At 38.9% G+C, this 12689-nt stretch overlaps 1 protein-coding gene across 6 annotated transcripts in view; it reads right to left on the reverse strand.

The window, feature by feature from the left end:
- The window catches only part of NUBPL (NUBP iron-sulfur cluster assembly factor, mitochondrial), an 86683-nt gene extending 77446 nt beyond the window's left edge, over nucleotides 1-9237 (reverse strand). For 2 of the 6 annotated variants that reach the window (XR_012835656.1, XM_075754032.1), the window contains exons 1-3: nucleotides 8991-9230; nucleotides 7851-7998; nucleotides 2855-2889 (exon numbers count right to left, since the gene is read on the reverse strand). Coding sequence is in view for 4 of the 6 variants with exons in the window: in XM_075754032.1 (XP_075610147.1) it covers nucleotides 2855-2889; nucleotides 7851-7998; nucleotides 8991-9125 (318 nt within the window). In the remaining 2 variants the exon portion in view is untranslated. Of the gene's footprint in view, nucleotides 1-2854; nucleotides 2890-7850; nucleotides 7999-8990 lie in introns of all 6 variants that reach the window. The other 4 variants (XM_075754033.1, XM_075754030.1, XM_075754031.1 and 1 more) reach the window with 4 other exon arrangements.
- Between the last annotated feature and the right edge of the window lie 3452 nt (nucleotides 9238-12689).

The following is a 12689-nucleotide window of genomic DNA, read 5'->3' on the forward strand; positions in this document are numbered from 1 at the left end:
AAAAATAAAATAATAATAATATTTAAAAAAAAATCTATCTATAGCAACAGTGGGTTTTGTTTTTTAACTACAGAAAGTCAACTTTTAAAAGATGGAAGGAAGCTTTCTTTTATCAAGAGTACAAAAAATTCCTTTATGCTCTGTTAATCTTCCTCTGGCTTATGACACTATCGAACAACAATAAGATGTCACAGCTGTTACTGAAAGCAGCAAGAATCTACTCTAATCTAATCTCCTCTGAAAGCATCTTCTACAGATCTCCCCCACCAGAAAACAGTTGTTCTCAATAGTCTGTGACCTGTATAATCTTAGAAAAAGAACACTTGAAAGATCAGAAGACAACATTATTTTTAAAGTCATTTAGTTCCAGTATACTACTTGCTTTGAAAATCTAGTTATAAATATTGAACTTGTAACAGAAACAGACGGTATCTAAGGAAGCACAGACCTTTATTGTCATGGCGACCTATCTTTCTTCATGAGTCCTTTCTTTCCTCCTTTAAACAGTACATCAAGTTCAACCATCAGTTTCTATAAATCTGTATTTTGCTTATAAGAGACATAAGGATTGTAATGAAGTTGCAGGAGACTGCTGAAGCTCTGATCTACTAACAGAATCATTTCTGCTTCCTCTGAAAGAGATGAACTTAAGATAGCAACGAAGGGAAAGGAAACTGTGGGAAGGCAATGCACAATCAGTAGTTATTAAAAGTAAAATGAAGAGGTCCACTGCTGCATATCTGAGGTCAAAGAAATTCACTATAAACTTCAGCAGGAGGCACCAATGGACTCTGGAAAACAACCTCCTCATTTATTTCACCATAACAAAACTGAACATTGCAATGATCCCTACAATTCAGAGCACTAGACAATCTCAGCCTGGATCAAGGTCCCAGAGATATTAATTTCATAACCCTGATCTAGAAAACTAGTAAACTGAAATCAATGGTAATACGCAAATGAACACACCAGCAAATTCAAGCCCAAAGATTAAACATAAACATGATGTATACCATCATTATCTTAAAAAATACATGTATCAATGCATGAACAAATAAGGTAGAGTTGAGTTTATTCAATCCACCTTAATTTCATATTTTCTAACCTCTAACTACATCAATGCGCAATTTCACCACGGCAGTAGCTTGTTAAATTGTGACCATCAGTTCATGCAAGTCACGGCTATGTCATCAATTTCAGCTGCTCTTCATTGATTAACATCAATGGATGCAGGTCTCCAATGTTATACCACCACATAACTGTAGTATCAGTAATGACTAGCACAGTCTATGTTTACTTAACTTTCTTGGCTCAATTTCATTTAAAATTATTTCTCAGTCTCTGGTTTTCCAAATAACTTTGGCAATAACCTCTTCAATCATTCTAGACTATGGTCTCTCTTGTTTGTGTGCTTTACAAGTGTTTTAATGCGCTACTCAAGTGGTGTATCACAGCATTATGTCTAAAGCCAGACATTTAACTCCTAACAAAAGGGTATAATCCCACAATTTGTGTATTTCAGAATTGCTGAGAGATGCTTTATCTAAATATAAACAATGCACCAAACTGCATGTTTGAAAAGTATCGGGTACAATCCTAAAAACACTTAAGCCGGTACAGAAAGTTATGTGCAATTAGTTGACACGGTTTCCATGGAGCCACTCAATGACCATGGCACAACACAGATCACATTGCAGGATCACTTTTGTTTTTTAAAAGTATTACAGCAAATGCTGTGTTTTAAAGTTAATTAGAAGGAACCATTCAAGCAGTTTTGCTTTTCAAGATGACAGATTTTTCTCTGAAATCAAATTACTCCAGCAGCCTATTTAAAACACAGAATTAAAAACTGTGAAATATCAAAATCAGATGCCATTACAAACAGTACATATTTCATATAACAGCTTTAAACACTCTCTTCTATCAAGTATGACTGAGTTTATGGATTTTTTTTTTAATCTTTTACAAAATTCCTATGGGAAGTGTGCAGATTGCCTGTAAACCTCACTCCTCCTACTTGTTGTTTTCTTTTACTCATCTTTTACAAGAAAAAGATTCTACATTTTCCAGATTAAAGTACTTGAGGATATTTTGTTCTTAATTAATGCTTTATGAGTACAAAACCTGCATTATATACCCTTACATAGGAAGTGAAGCTTGCTTCTGAGTTTACCTCTGTGGCAATAAACATGTACAATGGAACTACTCCCAGTTTATAGCAGCAGATGGACATAAGGAAGACCTGTTGTTTTTACACTTGAATGGTTCCCACTGTCTATTTATAGTCCAAGTAAAAGTTCGAGCAATATCAAACTGGGCAATGATATTTTGTCACTCAAAACATGTATTTCCAAGCTTTAGGGAAGATACATAGCTCCTTTTTTTTTCCTCAGCTATTTATATATAAACTATTCATACACATTAATTTCTCCAGAAAAAGTAAATCTTTAGAGTTATGAAAATGTTTTGGACACCATCCAGCACTTACTCATATTTTTTCCAAGTCAGTGCTCTGAAGTGATAGAATTTAATTATTTATTATGAGTCTCCAACCTGCACAAACATCCTCTACTACATCTACACCTCTGTGAAGAATTGCAGTTGAACTCAGAGACACACAAGGAAAAGGACACAGCTAAACCCACATGAAGGATGAGAGCTACTGAATCATTCATGGTACTGATAAAATATAAACAAACTAATATAAACTCAGAAGTCCATGAAAAACAAATAAAGAAATTAACTGTCAGAGTAAACACTTAGATTTAATGTGACTGCCCCCCAGCAGTTAGAGTTTTATTTATGATTCACACACTTGTGTCACATTAAGGCTGATAATTAGATGTTCACCTACCGAATCATTTGCTGCTAGGGCGAGGGCTATATTTACTGCAAGAAAGAAGAAAAAAAAAGATTAAGTGCAAGAAAACTTAATTCCTAAATATTGAGAATGTTATCATTTCTAACAAGAGAAAATATAATATAAATGCATCACACTTAATAATTGCATTCATCATCCTGGTTCTTAGCTTCTTGCATCTCTACAATATTACTAGTTTAAGTGGCAGCAGCACCCACATTTCAGTCCATGTTTGCTAACAAAGTAACAAACCCAAACTAATCTGCCAAAAGTTGCAAACTCTAAAAAAGTTTCTAGAGAACATTACAAAATAAAAATACAATCTAAGTGTTTTGCCAAAGGATAACATTAAGAAAAAAATTTTGAGGTACCCACTTGACTTTTGAAAAGTGGACACTGTACTATAAAACTAAAATAACCCTACCATAGGTAACCTTCACCACAGTCTCTAGTAAACTTTCTGAAAACCAGAGATTAGGTAAGTATTGGCCTGAACTATTAAAGTACAGTGACCAGAGAGACAATCATACTCCTTTTTGATTTCTTGTGATATATTAAACATGTATATTTTATGGAAGAAGGTACAATGCATGCTTTTCACATGATTTTTAAATCCGAAAACAAAGTCTCATCTACCCTGAAAGCATCTGTAACAGCTAAAGAAACAGAAAAATAGGATGAAGTAATCAAAAAGACTGTGAGTTTGTTTACAGTTTTTACATTTCCATCAATACTTAACTCCAGAACTAAAAAGCACATGCAAGAAATGGTATCTTTTAATGGCTCACCAGCTTCAATTATCTTGGAAGACCCAGAAGCTTCAGTATAACCAAATAGTAATTGTTATAATCCAAGGAATAACATGTTTTAAAAACAAAAAGAAAAAACCCACCAAAAAAACACCAACACACATACAACTCTTTCTTGGGTAACATCTTTTGCTTTCTTTACACATTGCTGTATGTTAGTCCATAGAGCCTTTTAAGAAAGACAACCTGCAGTCAGTCTTGTTCTACCGGAAGAGTATGAACGTACTGAGAACAAGCTGGGGAGCCAGACTGCCAGCTTAAGGAATTTAGTAATGAGAAAGGTAAGTTCTTTTAAGCAAAATGGTGAGATTAACAAGGAAAATTGTACAGCTCTCCCCAAGAAGCACACAGCCTCAGTTTACTCCTAACCTGATAAAGCATACAGATTTTATTCTTCAGTTTGCTATTTAAAGAGATGCTTGATTAAGTGTTCCCTGAATTAATCAGAGTAAAATTCATCCTCTGAAACTTGAATCTACAGATCACAGATAAGGAGAAAAAACAAGCAAACCAATGATAAACAAAAGAGAAAAAAACCAAAATCAACTGCAGCTCATGTCTGAAGAGACACAAAGGAAGCAGCGAGTTACTCCACACACTGTCTTAAAAACACTTCATACATCTCTCTTCTTCCTATACAATTATATGTGTGAAAATTAAAGTATGATCCTCAATGCTTCTTCAATAAAGGATATTCAGCTATTGAAGGGAAAAAGAGGAGACAGTGAGAATAATATAGTGGGAAAACCTGAGGTTTTTAGCTGGATATCTAGCTGGACACCTCATGTTCTCTCCTGAATCCCAGCTGATTTTTGCATTCTGTTGTCTTTGTATTACTGTCAGTTCCAAGAGGACATAGAGATGCAGCGTAGGATCTAAACTGACCCTAAATATTCATGTTAGTAAGCTCCCATAAACAGGAGTGCAGGAGAGCAGGGCAGATATATTCCAGAAGTTCAATACAACTTTTTTTTTTTAATTATTTTTAAAACTTCACAGCAGGCTCCAACAAAAGTCACCATGGTATCTCTGCCCATGCTGAACCAGCTGACCAGTATCAAGAATGATGCACAGGGAGATCAGAGTTAGTCTTCTGGAAATCAGTACAAGTCTGGGAAGGTTTATTAGTTTGTACTTTGTAACTTCCAAATCCGAACTGGCCTTAGTAATAGCACAGCTGAATTCTCAGAACGTTGAGCTAACAATACAAATAAAGCTTCTTGGCCCCAAATCAGACATGTCCAGAGCCAGCTGAGTACATCTCATCTGTGACATAGTTAATCCTCCTCATCAATAAAATACTTATAGATAACCAAGATGAACTGTCTCTGAAAGATAACTTTCAATACTTACATCTCAGCGTAAGTGGCATTTAGAAATGGAATAACCACTTTATGACTAGTTATCAGGATATTTTAACACCCAGAAGGCCCAGAATCAAAAAATGTGACGTTGATCCTGGAAAGAAACCATGAACAAATACTATTATCACCTTTGCCAAAGCCCAGACCTGTGCCCAGGTTGGTCAGGTGAACAGTTGGATTTTGGCCACTACCTTGAAAGGGTGAGTTTCAAAAATAGTACATCCTACATACAGAATAAAAGCATGCAAGATTAAAAACAAACAAACAAAAAAAAAATCACAGTTAATATGACTGAGATAAAGTCAACATATAGTCAAATGTATCAGGTCTCCTGAACAGTAATGAAAAATCTCAGCCCATTAGTCTTTGCTAAAAATGTCTGAAGGCCGAGGTAGTTGGTAACATCAGTAGTTTTATCTTCTTCAAACTGCAGGATTAACAAAATGTGAGCAAGAACACCAGCCATTAATTTTATTCCACTTCCACAGCTGAAAACAATAAGAGTTTCAATAAATTAGAAAATTCTCTTCTTTCAAGACCACACTTTGAACTCTTCTCGCACCAGGATCAAGTCTCTGCAGTACTCTCATCTTCAGGTAATGCAAAAGAGGAGACAGAAGAGATAAAAAACAAACAAAAAAACCCCCCCAACTTTGGCCAGATGGAGTAAATACAACAAAATGCTGGTAACAGACAGAAACTTGACAGGAAAGAGATAGGAAACAAACCAACCAACACTTATACTAGGCAAACAAAAACAAGAAGAAACAATCAAAGCATTTAAACATGCATTGAAAGATACTTTTTCTATAACAGAATTTCTTCTTTTAGTCATTGACTACATTGATTTCAGAAGACCAAAAATTGCTAGAAGCAACATAGAATACAACATGAAAGCTATATGCAATAAACAGAAAGAGTTATTCAACAGAAATACAAAGACAGGTGAAGGAAGGGCCCTGACAAACTTGACCAGAACGCATATCCACTTGTCCTGAAATGGAGATTTGGAGCAACTGAAACATAAAACACACTGGAGGAAAGAGTATGAAGAGCCTTGACAGTCCTGCAGAAAGATGCAGACAATAAGGCTGATGACATTTTCTGTGGTGCTTTAGGAATTAGATGTGTGTACCACCCTCCTTCCTTTTCAACTCCTGCTCTCAAAATGAGTCAGTGGAGTTTGTCACCAAACACGTTCCCCATAAACCTTCAATAGGAAGAATAAAATTTTAAGTACCTACTTCAGCAATGATCCCATGCAATACTTTAGTTCATACGAGTTATCTGATCTTGAATTGTTCATCTGAACCATGAAATTTATTCTCATTTTAATAAACAAGAATCTAGATTCCTTTTTCTTATCAATATTATAAATGAATACATTCATTAACAAATGGCTGTCCAATATAGCAACATCTGAATGGTTCATTCATATCTCAACTCTCTTATTTAATGCTTGTTGAACCCTAATTTTTTATTTTTAAATGCATGGGTATAAAGTCCCAGCTCTTCAAGTGTTATTTATACATGTATCATACTTTATGTAAAAATTACATACAGATATGTACAAATTACATACAGATGCCAGTTAGCGGAACTTAAATGAGCACATTTGTTTGCAGACAGGAGGAGGATAATCTGAATTTACTGTTCAAATTATGTTCAGTTTGTAAATCTGTTGATTTACAACCACATATTTGGTATTTTCCGTAACCTGAAACAACCAGTCTATGAATTATAATCATCACTCAAAAGGTACATCATTAAGAAATTCAAGTATTTATTGTTTTGCATGTCTTTGTACAGGAATGTGTATCCTATGTATAGGATAGTATATAAGTGTATCCTATGTACAGAAAAAATACTTCCAATCTTTTTTTAAGTACAGTTACTCTTACTAGGGATATCACATTTGTCTGTTCTAGTATTTATTAGACAGTCCTTTTCAAGCACGGGTGAAATAGAAACCACAAAATGAGAAATTAAAAGCTACATCAATGTGTTATTCATGGCAAATGGAGACGAACAGCAGACACCATTCAACTAAAGGATGACTCTTTTCCTAACCTAGATGCTAAGGAAGAGATTTTTAAACAAATTTCTAACACTTTACAGTGATCTTTGCTAAGGGGTTTACCTTCAGTGTCATCCTTGTTTAACTTCAAGCAAATTTCTGCAGTACTAGTAACCCGTGCACTATCTTGTTCTACCACCTAGGAACTGAACAGTTAGAGAAAAATTAATTCAAAACCTAATGGTGGGGCTGAGAGAAGAGTTCAAGGTGTGTCACAAGGCTCTGATCAATTCATGGTTTTTATAACTACTGTTTCATCTTTTGTTCATGAAACACCTATAAAAATAGTTGAGAAAATTGGATGGAGGCCTGATTTTGAAACCTTCTAAATATTAGTATCCTCTACAGAGTACATGACTATGCCGACACAGCACAGAGGAGCACTGCACAGGCACACCTACGCTGCTGGGGAAGGAGGAACAGTATCACTGCACCCGCACATGATCCCCTCTACCTCAGCTTACACCACTTCTTAAGCAAGCGGACTGTCCCAAGACAGCACCGCACTATTACGAAGATAGTATTTCAAAGCTGTCTGCTAGATTTGTACCTCATTTAAAGCCAAGACCCCTGTAGCTACATAGATTCTCAATGGCTTCAATGGGACTTGACAGAGGTGAAGGGCTCTCCCACTTAGTGGGACTCAATTACAAGGTAATGACACAACAAGTGCCCAAATATTCCCTACAAAGTATTACAAAATGTGCAAAGTAAACAGTTAAAAAAAAAAAAAGTCTTACCTGCTGTTGTTGATTTTCCAACTCCCCCTTTTCCAGAAGCCAAGACAACCACCTGCTTAACTCCTTCTATGGGCTTCCGTTTCGGCAGCCCACGCGACAGGATCTGGGCACGTTTGTCCCTCAGCGCTTCATCCCTGGAGCTTGAGGACTAACAAAAAACAGAGAGCAAGTGAACGCGTATGCACCGACCTGCAGTTTTCCTAGAGAAAGCTGACAGGGAAGAATCCACCTGGGTGCTAAGAAATTTTCACTGCTGGTCAAAAAAACCATTTTGTACGCAGGCCCTCCCAAAGGGAGCCTGCTTCACCAGCAGGCAGGCTGGCAGGAACGGGGCCTACTTAAAATACCCCAGTTGGCATTTTGTTTACACACATAGTTAAATATGATCGATCTTAACACTTAAAAGAAAAAAAGAATGAGGGCTTGTGTTAAAATAAACCCAAACACCACTTAAAAAGTCGGAAGCTTTAAAAATAGGCTACACCTAGTGGTCTTTTATGTTACAGTTGCTTCAAGCACAACAAATGCAGCTTACAGCAAAGGAAGGGAAACCCCAGGTGCCAGAGGGACGCAGGCAGCTTTCCCGAGAGCTGTCCCTGCCCGAGCCGTGCCGCAGGTAGCTGTGCAAGCGCCGGCTGGCTGGAGCAAGCCCCGCTTCCCTGTCACTTCAGAGCCAGAGGCACACGACAGCTCTTCTGCACCTGCGGGCCCCCGCAGCAGGAGGGATACACTGACAGACAGGAGCCTACATCTCGACGGGCAGCGTCCCACCTGCTACCTGGTGGCCCGACTTTACCACCACAGGCGGTGAGCGACCGCTCGCGACTTCCACAGTATCGACCGGGTCCCAGGCAGAAAACCCGACAGAGTCTCATCTTCCTCTGCCCGGTCCGGCCGCTGCCCCGGACCACCCCTCGCTGTTAACGCCCTGCAGCGCCACACCACAGAGCAACTGCTGAACCGGCTGCGCCAGGACACGGCCCGCCTGGGCACCCGAGCAGGTCTAGGCCACGGCGGCCCTCCTACCTCCCACCCCAAGCACACAGCCCGATCCTCCGCGGCCGGCGAGGACAGCGGTCCCGCTCCCCGCCCGCCCCGGGGCGGCCCCGGCGCAGGGCGGAGAGCTCACGGTTCACTCACCGCGGAGTCGGCAAACCGAGCAGCGCCAGCGGCGGGCCCGCAGCCCGGGTGGCGCGGCGGCGCCGTTGGAGCCCTCCCACCGCCGACGAAGAACCGAGCGGCGCGCAGCCCCCAACGCCAGACAAGAGCCCCCATGCCGCCCGCCGCTTCCCCGCCCCGGGCGCGCTGAGATGTCGCCGTTTCGCCGCGCCGCGGCCCGCCCCCTGCGCCGCGCCGAGCTTCTCCCCGCTCGGCCGGTGCCCCGGCCTCTGCCCAGCCCAGGAGGCCTGGAGCCCCGGCGGCGGGGCTGAGGCTGGGCGGACCCAGCAGGCCCCGGGGAGAGCGGAGAGCTTGCTGGAGATGGAGCATTTTGCGGTGAGAGAAGTGCTACGGCTCCGGACCTTGGTGGAACAGACCAAGGCCCTCCCGGATGAAGTGCCGAGCGGTGGCACTGTGAAGCAGCAGCATAAAAGAGCAGCTCCTTGCCGCTGTCTGTAAGAAAAGTGGGGCCAAGGGGAAAATACCGGGTGACCATGTGCATTATAAATTGGTTTGCAGTTATTCCTCATGGCGTTGTATTTGTCCCCACTGAATCTCATTCTGTTTTTCCCTGTGGTGCTCCTTCAGCTTGTCCGTGCCTTTTGAATTCTCATCTTGGCCCTCAAAATCGTTGGCCAAGAGCTTGGTCCCTCCTTAGTTTGTATCCTCTGCAAGTGTAATAAATATATTCTTCATCATTTGGGTCATTAACTAAAAGAACAAAGAGACTCATAGCCAGGACAGATGCCACCTGGTATTTGTTTTTAATAATACTGAAGCACTGATAATTGTTCTGGTTATAGTTTTCCAGCCAGTAGGTTACATCCACTCCATACAAGTTTCATCAAAACCACATTTCTGTTCCTTATGTCATGTGAGATTTGTTTAAAGCTTTAAGAGACACATCATCTACTACTTCTTTCCCACCTACAAGGCTTGTAACCACGTCAGGGAAGGAAATTACATCAGTTTGACATGATTTGCTCTTGACAATTCCATGAATAGGCCTTATTCATCTAAGTGGTATTATAGAAGTAATTCAGATCTTGGTAGTTTCAGGCCATTAGTTTTCAAAGATAAAATACACTGTAGATAGTGTCCTTTCTTGTATCTGTTGTAATACGTAATGGATCAGAGGATTTTACATCGGTTTAAAGTGTTATTATAATAAATGTTTCCTCTCTTTCACAGTGAGTGGAATTTTCACTACTATTTTAAATGTTATTTTTTTACTTGTATTACTAAAAGCACTAATCAAGCACTTTGCTAAAAACCACCATTTGCAAAGGCTTATTCCAGTGTTGAGCTACCACACAAAAATTAAAACCATAAAAATAAATTTTTTTTGCTGTTAAGTGACTTTCATTGAACCTCTCATTTTTGTTGTACCCACATAAGCACATTTTGCATAGCTATCATCACAGACACCTGAAGAGGCCAATTTCCCAAAACTTAACCCTACTGCCAAAATAAATGCAAAAGAATACTGAAAACAAATGAGCCACTTCATTTTGAAACTATAATATAGATCTACATCAAGGTCCTTTTTTTCACTGCCTCAGGAAACCATGTTACCTTTTGCCTTGCAAGAAATTTGCATAATTGGTTTTCCTACCTTGAGCAGTTGGAGGCAGTGTTAAAGTGCAAAACACTATGCATTTCACAGAAATGAAATTGGTACTTGATCAGTGGTAGGCACACAGTTTAGAAATCCATCGCTTCAAAGTCTATACAAAGAAAAGAAAATGGCAAAAAAGTTCTATCATGCGGTTCTCAGAATCGCACTAACACCGACTGGAACAACCCTCACAAATATTTTTAAATTTTTAAATATGTAAAGCTGATCTAGCATAAAATAAAATTAATTTTTAGAAAAGTAAGCTGAAGGAGTTTTCCAAACTGTCACCTAAGAAAGAACAATTCTCAATATTTTTAGTTTTAGTAGTTTCTTTTAGCTCTGGTTTGGTAATAGTAGGGGAGCTAATATGGCAGTAGGTTGTATTGAATGTAAATATGAAAAGTAAAGTTTGGCCATTAGAAAGGGATTAAAGCAGCAATAAAGCACACATTTTCAAACTATCTTGATTGTTAATAGTGGAATACATTGATTACAATTTGATTAAGTAGTATTCCACCATCTCCACTAATTAGGAAGACAGTTTTATGGATTATACACTTCTCATAATTGCTTTTGGCTTCCTATTTAAATTTTAACATTTGAAAGTACGGGTCTAAGTTGTTTGCCCGACATGTCATTGCAGTCCACATACAGTGCTAAAATATGAGTCTAGGAAAATGCAACCAAAAATTAACAAAGATTTTACTGCCAGGCTTGAGTCTTTATGGAAACTACGGGCAATCTCTGCATCTTTCAGAAAATTCCACTCCGGACTTTTCAATAGATCAACAAAATGAAAAACACAATATTTAATTTTAATGCAAATTGATAACATTTTCTTTAAGTAAGTGTAAGAAAATGTTTCAAAGACTTTAAATTGCTATTCAGCCTGAACACTAACATGATAAAAAAATAATTGATTTTTGTCTGAAATTAGATTGTCTTGTATTTAAATGTCTTCTTTCTCCACCCAAAATCAATTAAGGGTATCCAGGTATAGCTAGGAGAGATTTGTTGCCAAATAACTCCAAATTTTAAAAATGAATTAACATTTGAAAAATTACTTGGTAGATAATTAGGTTGATTTGTGTGCAATAGGAAGTAAGCAGCTAAAAACATGAGCATATTATCAAGACTGTAAGCTTTCAAGGCTGATGGAGACCTGTTTTTCCATTCGCATTTCTGGGTGTCTGCATAATACCACATTAATAATATAGTAAGTTAAGGACACACTGCAAACTCTTATTCATATGAGCCATCCATTTTGATCACAATTTAAACTAGAAATTCTATTAAAGAAAGGCTAAAGAAACGTTCTTCAAAACTAAAGGGTCGTTTTAGCTTCGTGACCAAGCCTGTAATCTTTGGCCGCAGAGGTATACAATAGCATACCAGGGCGAGTATGTGTGGCATAGGGGTCACCGGTTCTGGTTTTTATCACTAGCTGGTCAGCCAGCCCTGGCACATTTAAGATAAATAAGGTTAACATGTTGCTTTTTATCTTTTTTGGTCCACACAGTGAGAATTAATTACTTGGTTCATGAAGAAAGGAAGTCTGAGATAGTTAAGTTTTAGGCCAGTTATCAAAGCTCATGTGATGGACAATGAGGCTGAGGTATTTAAGAAATATAGATGAATACATTAAATTATGATATAATCTTCCATATATTGTTATATAGTAAAATAAGATACAATGTCCTAAAAAAGTTATGGAAGTTGTAGCACTTCTGGAAAAGCCAGGAAAACTTCCACTATGATTGCCTTTTAAAAATTAGAGGCTCTGCTTCTAGCTGAGCCTCAGACTGCTGGAGAGCAAGGAGGACACTTGGGGTCATCACGTTCCCTTTTTTCCATGCTACCTTCAACTGGAGCAGTTGTTCCCAAGCTTTTTTAAAGCTAAGCCTAGTTTGAAAAAAATGGTAATCTTCTGTGACTTCTTGTGCTCTTACCCAACAACTGCTGGGAGCCTTGCTACTCTGCCCTTGTTTCTGAGCTCGTTAGTGTTATCCCTTGGCTCAGCTCATGCACTGTGTCTCAGGATCGCTGCCACCTCCTCCCTTTGG

The sequence above is a fragment of the Balearica regulorum genome, chromosome 5, assembly GCF_011004875.1.
Source record: "Balearica regulorum gibbericeps isolate bBalReg1 chromosome 5, bBalReg1.pri, whole genome shotgun sequence".
In the NCBI taxonomy this organism is placed as follows: Eukaryota; Metazoa; Chordata; class Aves; order Gruiformes; family Gruidae; genus Balearica; species Balearica regulorum.